The following is an 11,003-nucleotide window of genomic DNA, read 5'->3' as shown; positions in this document are numbered from 1 at the left end:
GGAAATACACAGCTCTCAATACACCGCTGCTGCGGCGCTACTCCCTCTTTTACATAGAGCGGGCCATGAAACTCCTCTCTCTCTCTCGGGCGTGGGTGATGGTGCCGCTCTCAAGCTCATGGAGAGCACGCTGTCCTTGCTAGGAACGGATGACGGCGGATTCCTCTTCACTCACGTCTTTCTCCGACAGTGGCTTGGTATGACTTGACCTCGCCAACTCCCCGCTGCTGGCTGCAAAGGATTACCCCCCTCTCGCTGAAGAAGCTGATCGCATTCAACTGGCTACCAGGAGCTTCGGCATCCGGGCGATAGTTCCCGACTCACCGACAGCATCTCCTGCGCCCACACCGATTCTCCTGGGAGCCTCCAACTCATCAATTGTGGCTGGCATTGTGGCATGGTGGAAAAGGGCAGTGTCTTTACCATCTGCGTGACAGCGCTGTGGTGCCTTTGCAGTTTTAAGTCCCAGGGAAACAAGCCCACCAGCGTTCTGTAGCAGCCGTGGCTGCTGGCCATAAGGAAAGGCTGCTCTTCATAGAGGACTCGCGCTCGAGGAGCTCTTAAGCTAAAAATAAGCTTCCTAAAATAAGCTTTAAATTATTTTAGGAACAAAATCTTTCTGAACCTTTGGAGGAAATATGAAATATTAAGTCCAGTTTCCACCAGGATCACCTACAGTAACATCAGGATGATCACAGCAAATTGGTCATCAGCTGGCAAAGCTAACAAGGGTTTAACCTGCAGTTCACATGAAAGAGGCTGGGCTGGCAGCATCTGACCAAACATTATTGAGGAGTGGCATAGCTGTAATAATAGAAAGATGTGAAGATGTTACACAGACTACAGACTGAAGGCAGGACAGCAGTGTCTGGTTCAGAGTGATTAAAATTGAGCTCTTTATAGCCTTCAGTCGTTCAGACTGTAAAAGAGCTGGTTTATGAAGAAGTTTAGCATATTTGTAAGAAACCTGGTAAAAATGAGGACTGTGAGTGAACAGACTGGTCAATGTCACAGCTCGATCAAAGGGATTTTTAGTTTTTATTCTCTCAGCTGGAGTTTAACACTCTGAAACAATAAAAACTGTAATCAAACTCAAGATCAGACTAAACCTGATCTGAGGCCAGCAGGTGCAACCAGCTGATGTTCTCAGATCAGATATTAATGTTTATAGTTCAATAAAACTAAAGCAAGTGTAACAGTGTATATTAAACACTGATGTCCATCATCAAACACAAAGACTTTGGAACACTGAGCGATCTTCATGACACTATTTTTCAGAGATCTGATTGGTCAGCAGACTGTGATTGCTTACCTTCTATCTCTAATGTGGAACCACATCTCAGAACTTTGATAGAAAATACAGATTATTGAGCAAAGGAGGCTCTGCCCAGACACAGGAGCTGCAGGAGACAATGTTAGCTCACTGAGACTTCTCCCACTGGGATGTCTGACAGTTTACTGCTGCAGAGTCACAATCAACACAACAGAGTAGTGCTGTGCGTTTGTGTGTGTGTGTGTTTGTGTCCAGGTTTCACTTCCACCTTGGCCTGTGCAGCTTTGTAGATAAAAAAATAGAAGAGTTGGTTGGACTCTGGTTCTGTGAATGTGGCAGATGAGTTAAAGTTGCAGTATGTGTGTGTGTGTGTGTGTGTGTGTGTGTGTGTGTGTGTGTGTGTGTGTGTGTGTGTGTGTGTGTGTGTGTTGTTTCTGGATGTTTCTCTGCTTTCACTGTTGAGTCAATCTGACCCAAACAGGATGTTCATGCAGAGACTTGATTTTTCTGCTTTTCCAAACCTTTAATTTGTCCCCATAATTTCCAAAAACAGATATTTGCATATGAATAAACATGTGTCTGGCTGTGCAGGAAACTCTGGTTTATGGTAAAACAAACCATACAAACAATGCATGCCTCGAGCTCTGAAAACCACACACACTGGAAGCGAAACAGAGCTGAAACATGGACATGCCTTCACTTAGTGCAAAGTCAGGGGAGAACCAGTGTAGGCGGAGCTAACATGTTTAGTTTTTATTGGCTGTCAGATATGTCAAGTTCTGTGATGATGACAGGAGACATTTGCACCTGAGCAATAATCAGCCCTGTTCTGAGCTGATGCTCTCAGGTGAGTTACATTCATAAACTGACCCAGGATCAGCTGTTTGAGCTGATGTTTGCTGCAGAAACAAACCTGCATTAAACACTGCGAGCGTGTCAGAAACTCAGTGTGCATTGTCAGTGCCCTCATGTGGTGACAGGGTAAACTGCACAGTGTGCTGGTGGCAGCTCACCTGTGAGTCGGTGTGTGTCAAACAGGCTGAGAACACCTGAGAAAGACCGCCTGCTGAGTCAGTGAGCAGCAGAGCAGCTGCAGGTGGTGGAAACAAATTTGATATCAGAAACACAATGCAGGCTGGGTTCAAAGGTCACCCTAATATCAGTCAGTGAAGGCTGCTGCCAAAACACAGCCAGAGGCAGGAAAGGGTTTCCTGTTTCCTGCAGCTGTGGTTTACAAATGTGTGGTGTGTGCACTCATTCAGTGTTACACAGGTGAGTCAGTAACTCCACCTCATCTGTGCAGCAGTTAAAGGCAATGATCAGTGAATGGAAACCAGGAAGGAAATCAATTCATAAAAACTTCCCATCGCTCTTTGCCCTCTCCTTGGTGGATGGCGCCCCCTGCTGTTCACCGTGTGTGTCTGTTTGCAGAAGCCACAGGAAGCTGTCCAGCTGGTTCTTTGACGTAAAAGTTATTCAAGCCCGCAGCATCTCCATTGAAACAGAAAACTCAGGACTAAACATGACTTTCTGACCCCCCTCCCACTTTAAGCTGTAGGGACATTTGTAACAATATCAGCATCGAAACTGAACAATGATTTAAAGACAAGGTAAAACAACAATAACAACAAAAACAGGTGTGTAGGCAGTGACATCACCGAGGCTATTAGTTATCTCCGTTATCTGATTGAAATAAACTGCTCTCTGATATTAATGCCAAGGATCAGCGCTGGCCAGAGTTTAAACACCGGATCAGATACAAATGTTTCCTGTTTTACTCAAACGTCGTGCTGATACAGCTGCAGGAGTGTGTGTGTATTACTGGACAGGTAGGTGTGGTTTGCTGTCTGGTGTGTAATAACTAACCGCGTGCTTCAATAACGTGAGTAAACAGTTGATAAAGTTTTTTTTCAACTCCAGCTCTCCTGCCTGCATGGACGTTATGTATATGCGCATGCGCCGTGGCGCCCGTGTCCGTCAGGGCGGTGATCTCTCTCCTGTTCTGCGTGTCTCTCTCTCTCTCTCTCTCTGTGGGAAAAACCCAAGTAGGAGGAGGACTCCTTCCTCTTCTCCGTCTTGTTCTGCTCCGGCGGCGGTGAGCTCTGATTGGAGTAAATGATAAAAAGCTCCCGGTGCGCGGCGGTGAAGGCAGACAGACGCACGCGGATGTGTCTCCGGAAGCGCAGCGGAAGCCGCCCCGCGGACCTCCTTCAAGCCCAGATTGTGAGTATGAGCTGCAGAGGAGGGGGCGGGGAGCGCGCTTTCACTTCAACCCCCGTGCGGGCTCCCGTCCGCGGCCACGCTGCTCCTCCCTCCCCCCCTGCCAACGAGCGGCCAGTGTGCGGGGGTGGGGGGAGAGGAGGACCCGTGTCTCCTTTCCTGCTTCCTCTCTCAGTGACATTGGACCGACAGCTCTGGGGGAGGAGTGAGGAGAGGAAGGCAGCTCTTTAGTCCTCTTTCCTTCACTCCGTGCTTGTTTCCTTCAGCTCTCATGTGTGCCAAAGACCTGCGGAGGCTCAGTGAGGAAGGCCCGGTGCAGACCAGCAGGGACAAACTTTAATGGGTTAGAGCAGACTTCTGTTCTCCTGCTGTGACAGATGTTCTGGTGTTGTTAGCCATGTTTTGGCGTTCTGACAGAGGTTCTGTTTTCATGAAAAGACGTTCTGGTGTTCTAGCGGAGGCTACGATGTTCTGACAGATGTACGGACAGATGTTCTGACAGATATTCTGGTGTTGTTAGCCATGTTTTGGCGTTCTGACAGAGGTTCTGCTTTCATGAAAAGACGTTCTGGTGTTCTAGCGGAGGCTACGATGTTCTGACAGATGTCCGGACAGATGTTCTGACAGATGTTCTGACAGACGTTCTGGTCTTCTAGCAAAGGCTAAGATGTTCTGACAGATGTCCGGACAGATGTTCTGACAGATGTTCTGACAGACGTTCTGGTGTTCTACTGTGAACGGTATGATATGGCCAAAACAATCCATAAATCCAAAATACTCCCCAAAAAAGGGCACACACAGCTTGGCCCAGACTGCAAGGTCCTCATGGTGATGTGATCTGCCTGACACATCATGTCTGTTAGAAATATTGGGGTAGCTCTCTGGGGTGGCTGTGGCTCAGGTGGTAGAGCAGATCAGCTACTGACTGGAAGGTTGGTGGTTCGATCCTTGGCTTCCCAGGTCTGCATGCCAAGTATCCTTGGGCAAGAACCTAAAACTAACCCCAAGTTGCTCTCCGATGCATCGGAGTGTGAATGTGTGTGAATGCTTAGAGTACAGAAGGAAGTGCTTGTATGAGTGGGTGAATGAGGTCTGTTGTATAGATTGTATAGAGCGCTTTGAGTACTCCGGAAGAGTAGAAAAGCGCTATATAAGAATCAGTGCATTTACTAGAGCAGGGCGATATGACCAAAAATATTTATCACCATATACATTTGAAAATTTGCGATAACGATATGACTGACGATATAATTGACACTAGACAAAATACTTTACAACTCCTCAACTTTATTAGTGCAAAAAAAAAAAAATCAATGTATTTTCACTTAAACAAGCAGCTGTTTATGTGCATTAAAGTTATATAAAAATGTAACAGTGCAAATTCCTCGCTGACAGTTTCACCAAAAGGCGTTTCCAGTGGAAACTGGCCGACATATCCTCAGCATAACCATGTATAATATCCACAAAACTTAAAAAGAGGTTATACACACACAATACGGTAATATTATGTTGAAGCACAGTACGTATCACTCCACGAGGCTCCGCCTACGACAGCCGTAATGCTCCGACAATCCATCAAGCGGTGTGGCTTCGTAGCTCAGCAAAGTCGTACTGAAACATTTGACAGATTTTCGAGCGCCGTGCACATAAAATCGTTTCGAGGTCAGTAAACACAACCAGAGTTCATACATAAGGCACACGGGATTATAAGGGGCGCTATCGACTTTCAGGAAAATCAAAGGATTGATTTTAAGTGTGCCGTATTTTCCAAACAACACGGTAATAACGACGGCCCGCTAGCATGCGCTACCAAAAATAGTGCTTTGTATAGATTGTATAGAGCGCTTTGAGTACTCCGGAAGAGTAGAAAAGCACTATATAAGAATCAGTGCATTTACTAGAGCAGGGCGATATGACCAAAAATATTTATCACCATATACATTTGAAAATTTGCGATAACGATATAACTGACGATATAATTGACACTAGACAAAATACTTTACAACTCCTCAACTTTATTAGTGCAAAAAAAAAAATGCACTACTTTAATGCACTTAAACAAGCAGCTGTTTATGTGCATTAAAGTTATATAAAAATGTAACAGTGCAAATTCCTCGCTGACAGTTTCACCAAAAGGCGTTTCCAGTGGAAACTGGCCGACATATCCTCAGCATAACCATGTATAATATCCACAAAACTGGTTCTGGTGTTCTAGCAAAGGCTAAGATGTTCTGACAGATGTACGGACAAATGTTCTGACAGATGTTCTGACAGACGTTCTGGTGTTCTAGCAAAGGCTAAGATGTTCTGACAGATGTTCTGACAGACGTTCTGGTGTTCTAGCAAAGGCTACGATGTTCTGACAGATGTACGAACAGATGTTCCGACAGACGTTCTGGTGTTCTAGCAAAGGCTAAGATGTTCTGACAGATGTCCGGACAGATGTTCTGACAGACGTTCTGGTGTTCTAGCGGAGGCTACGATGTTCTGACAGATGTACGGACAAATGTTCTGACAGACGTTCTGGTCTTCTAGCAAAGGCTAAGATGTTCTGACAGATGTTCTGACAGATGTTCTGACAGACGTTCTGTTGTTCTAGTGGAGGCTACGATGTTCTGAGAGATGTACGGACAGATGTTGTGACAGATGTTCTGACAGACGTTCTGTTGTTCTAGCGGAGGCTACGATGTTCTGACAGATGTCCGGAGAGATGTTCTGACAGACGTTCTGGTCTTCTAGCAAAGGCTAAGATGTTCTGACAGATGTCCGGACAGATGTTCTGACAGATGTTCTGGTCTTCTAGCAAAGGCTAAGATGTTCTGACAGACGTTCTGGTGTTCTAGCAAAGGCTAAGATGTTCTGACAGATTTCCGGACAGATGTTCTGACAGATGTTCTGACAGACGTTCTGGTGTTCTAGCAAAGGCTAAGATGTTCTGACAGATGTCCGGACAGATGTTCTGACAGACGTTCTGGTGTTCTAGCGGAGGCTACGATGTTCTCACAGATGTCCGGACAGATGTTCTGACAGATGTTCTGGTGTTCTAGCAAAGGCTAAGATGTTCTGACAGACGTTCTGGTGTTCTAGCAAAGGCTAAGATGTTCTGACAGATTTCTGGACAGATATTCTGAAAGATGTTCTGACAGACGTTCTGGTGTTCTAGCGGAGGCTACGATGTTCTGACAGATGTACGGACAGATGTTCTGACAGACGTTCTGGTGTTCTAGCAGAGGCTAAGATGTTCTGACAGATGTTCTGACAGACGTTCTGTTGTTCTAGCAAAGGCTAAGATGTTCTGACAGAAGTATGGACAAATGTTCTGACAGATGTTCTGACAGACGTTCTGGTGTTCTAGTAAAGGCTAAAATGTTCTGACAGATGTTCTGACAGATGTTCTTACAGGCGTACTGGTGTTCTAGCGGAGGCTACAATGTTCTGACAGATGTACGGACAGATGTTCTGACAGACGTTCTGGTGTTCTAGCAAAGGCTAAGATGTTCTGACAGATGTCCGGACAGATGTTCTGATAGATGTTCTGACAGACGTTCTGGTGTTCTAGCGGAGGCTACGATGTTCTGACAGATGTACGGACAGATGTTCTGACAGACGTTCTGCTGTTCTAGCGGAGGCTAAGATGTTCTGACAGTTGTTCTGACAGACGTTCTAGTGTTCTAGCAAAGGCTAAGATGTTCTGACAGATGTCCGGACAGATGTTCTGACAGATGTTCTGACAGACGTTCTGGTGCATTAACAAGAGTTCTGTTGTCATGAAAGACATTCTCATTAGGGGTGGGTTTTTATAATCGATTCATCGATTAAAATCGATTCTGGCTTGGATAACGTAAAATCGATTCATTAAAATCCTGAATCGATTTTTTAATATAAATTTATTTTGTCCGAAATGCCAGAATCTCTGGTGACATCTCACAAAATTTCAAGAACCACCAAACAGTAAATGAGAGCAGGTACAGGGATTCTGCACATAGACTTAAACACACAGCGCGACCCGCGGATCAGAATCAGTTAGATGTCGCCTTTCTCACAGTCGGGGCTGAAAGCCGACAGCTCGCTGATCCGGGTCCGCGCTTTGTGTTCACGCCCTTTATGCGCTGATTCTAAAGCTGTTAGTTTGATCTCTCTCCAAACAATATTGACCGAACCAGCAGCAAAAGAAGATCCAAACGCTTCACATAAACATCGTCATGAATTCACTCTGTTTTGCTTCCATTGCGATGCGCAGCTCTCTCTCTCTCCCTCTCTCCCTCCCCCTCTCTCCCTCCCCCCCCCTCTCTCTCTCTCTCGAACAGTTTCGCTTTCTTCATTATTCGCTTGCTTGTTACGCACAAGTCTACTGTTGTTTACAGCGCTGTCGGCCGCTGTTTTTTTCCCTTTTACATTCTTCCGAAAAGAAAACCTCATTTCTGCTGTTCAATACTGAACAAATTTAAACTTTTTAATATTATTCAAAATGCAAAATGCTTAGCCGTGTGTCTAATAAAACCGCTGTAACGTCAGAGGTAATGTTCATTAATTAATGGTTTTCTTTCGTTTTTGATGTACTGCAGAATATTTTTATAAAATCCCAGGCCAGGAAAATCACCTTCATGTTTTTCTGTGTTTTATCTTCAGCTACTTTGACACAAAGGCATCTGCTGTGATGCTCACACCTTTGATAAAGTCTTGCGAGTGTCAGCTTCCTTTTTATAGATACAAAAATATGTAAATGTTCTGATCTGAATTATACTTCTGCCTGTCAAAATTTCCCAGATTTAAATCGAATCGAATCGAATTAAATCGAATCGTGGATCGAATCGATTTGGGACCTTGTGAATCGGAATTGAATCGATTCTAGAAATCAGTGACGATACCCAGCCCTAATTCTCATGTTCTGAAAGATTTTGACCTTGTAAGAGAGGCTCTGAAGATCTGACGTAGGTTCTGGTGTTCTGACAGACGTTCTGGTGTTCTAGCAAAGGCTACGATGTTCTGACAGATGTACGGACAGATGTTCTGACAGATGTTCTGACAGACGTTCTGTTGTTCTAGCGGAGGCTACGATGTTCTGACAGATGTCCGGACAGATGTTCTGACAGACGTTCTCGTACTCTGACAGAGGTGTTGATGCCGCTGATGCTTTAGTGTTCTGACACAGGTTCTGTTATCAGGAAATATGTTCTGGTATTCTGACAGAGGCTCTCATGGATAGATACAGGAGCCTGATAAAGAGTCCAGTCTACAATACACAACAAGACACGACACACTTAAAGGTGCCATCTTATACTATAAGATTTAATATATTTACAACAGTGTTTTTTTTTTGTTTTTGTTTTTTTGTTTTTTGCCTGTCCCGTTTGGCTCTTTTGCATCAGAATTGTTGTCTAAAGGCAAAGAAAGATGCCCAACGGATTTACTTTACCAAATTGACCATCCCAGCCTTGCCGTAATGGTCCATTTGATTCACCTTTTATTGTTTATTTTATTTTCACTTACTGAATACGGGACAGATTTGACTGGGGGAAAGAAAGAGGGAAAGAGAAACAGCTGAGAAGAGGGACGGGGGAGAAGGGCAAAAGACAAAAACCAACAGAATGGGCAGAAAAAAAAAAGAAAAACAAATGCATATATCGATCACCTGGATCACCTGCTGAGAAAGAAAAAAGAAAACAAGCAGAAGAGAACAAGAGTAATAGAATAAACAGCATCACAATGATATATGGGAATATGACAGTAAATACTAAATATTAAACATTATTGTGCAGCACATAAGATCAATAGAACACAGTGTGCTTTGAGGTAGGAGCCAAAAAGGGTGTAGTTTGTGGGTGTGATCACCCGTGTGTACACCTGTGAGCATGGACGCGCTTGTTTTTTTTTAAAAGGTTCCTTCATGTAATGATCTGCTAGAGGGTGTGGGGGGGCCACAGCCCCGTCCTCCAGGGCATGAAGCAGGTATGGAGGAGATCAAAACGCCAGACATCCAGAGGCCCCCAGAACACAAGAGACCAAGGAAGACCAACAGAGGGGCAGCCGCGCCACTGTCCCAGAAAGAGCTGAGGAGAGTCCCAGATGAGGGCTCACTCAGCAGCCGCGGAGCAGAAGCCAGGGGGAGTTGCAGTGACGCGCCCGTGAGCTCCGCCGGCAGCCAGCCGTGCCTGAGTGACCGAGCCCCAGGCCGAGAGGCCGGGGGCACCCCACCTCCGAAGTGGCCCGAGCGAGCCCCAGGCTCCAGGCCCCGATAAGCGGCCGCCAAGGAGTGAGCCGGTGTGTACCTGGACGCCCATCCCCGGACACAAAGAACCACCAACGCACCGATGTCTGAGGGAGTCCGCCACTGGCAGGGGAAGTGGTGGTAGGGGGAGATAGGCCTCCAAACCTTGGAGGGCCTAAGATGTCCCCAGAGAGGTGGCGCCTGACACCCAGCCTGACATATAGACACAGACATACAGGCACACACAGACACAAACATCCATTCCCACCCTCATGCTCTCATATGCACTTACTCCACACTCAACCAACGTGGAGACAGACATAAAGAGACGCTGTACACACGATCACACTCCCCAAGCGTACTCTACAAACCGGGTCTAGGTACCCTTGCCCCTGGAGGGGGAACTGCACCCAGACCCAGGTGGTATTACTTTTTTCCCTGCGGTGGGGGGAGGCAGACCGCCCCGACTCCGCAGCAGCAGGAAGGCCCACACTCCAGACCGCAGTCGGACGGCCAACTCCTCCTCCTAGCCCCCCCGCTCCAGCAGGTCGCAGAGAATGGGGGTGAGAGAAGACTCCAAACCTCCCTCCACCCGCTCATTGTAATGTTGATGCATGTGTGTTCTAAGGTGCATTTAAAACCCAGGAGGGCATGGAGCTACCTGCCAGAGAGCAGCAGGTAAGCGCATGGTCCCTCCTGCTAGCCCTCAATGTCTACGTGTATTTAAAATTGAGAGGTGGGCAACGACGCCAGGGGTGGGGTGTACACCCTGATGGTACTTTGGATTCCGTGTATCGTGCCCACCCCCAAGATCCTATATGTATGTGTAATGAGAGTGTGAGTAATGTGAATGTCTAAGTTGTGGGATAAAATTGAGGCAGAGGCAGCCAGAAGGGGACAGGGGGGGGGGGGGGGGTAGCCTCCTCTGCACCCTGGTGACATACCCCTACTCCAAGGTCCTGCATGTGTTAAAAAAGTCCAAATAAAGTTAGTTAAACATGGTAAAATTAAAACTGACATTTTATAACAGAAGTGCAAACAGCATTCAAAAACTTTTTGTGCACTACCAGTTAGGGCTGCTCAATTAATCGAATTTTAATCACGATTACGATCTGGGCTTTCAACGATCATTTTTTTTTTTTTTTTTTTTTGAGAATTATAGGCGCTTTCAACGATCATTAAAAATGACTGAGCCGATTATTAGCCCCTCCCTCATTTATCTGCGACACCTTAAAGGCTGGTCTGTGAAAATATTGTCGGGCATAAACCGGTCCGTGGCGCAAAAAAGGTTGGAGACCGCTG

At 46.1% G+C, this 11,003-nt stretch overlaps 1 protein-coding gene across 3 annotated transcripts in view; it reads left to right on the top strand.

The window, feature by feature from the left end:
• The first annotated feature begins 2,984 nt into the window (after positions 1 to 2,984).
• The window catches only part of LOC113013148 (regulator of G-protein signaling 17-like), a 47,665-nt gene continuing 39,646 nt past the window's right edge, over positions 2,985 to 11,003 (top strand). Inside the window, exon 1 of one of the 3 annotated variants that reach the window (XM_026153814.1) lies at positions 2,985 to 3,496. In XM_026153814.1, the coding sequence (XP_026009599.1) occupies positions 3,389 to 3,496 (108 nt within the window). In that variant the 5' untranslated portion in view covers positions 2,985 to 3,388. The remainder of the gene's footprint in view (positions 3,497 to 11,003) is intronic. The other 2 variants (XM_026153815.1, XM_026153817.1) reach the window with 2 other exon arrangements.

The sequence above is a fragment of the Astatotilapia calliptera genome, chromosome 20 (assembly GCF_900246225.1).
Source record: "Astatotilapia calliptera chromosome 20, fAstCal1.2, whole genome shotgun sequence".
NCBI lineage: Eukaryota > Metazoa > Chordata > Actinopteri > Cichliformes > Cichlidae > Astatotilapia > Astatotilapia calliptera.
The sequence above is the reverse complement of the archived record's forward strand: the minus strand, read 5'-3'. Positions and strand labels throughout refer to the sequence as shown.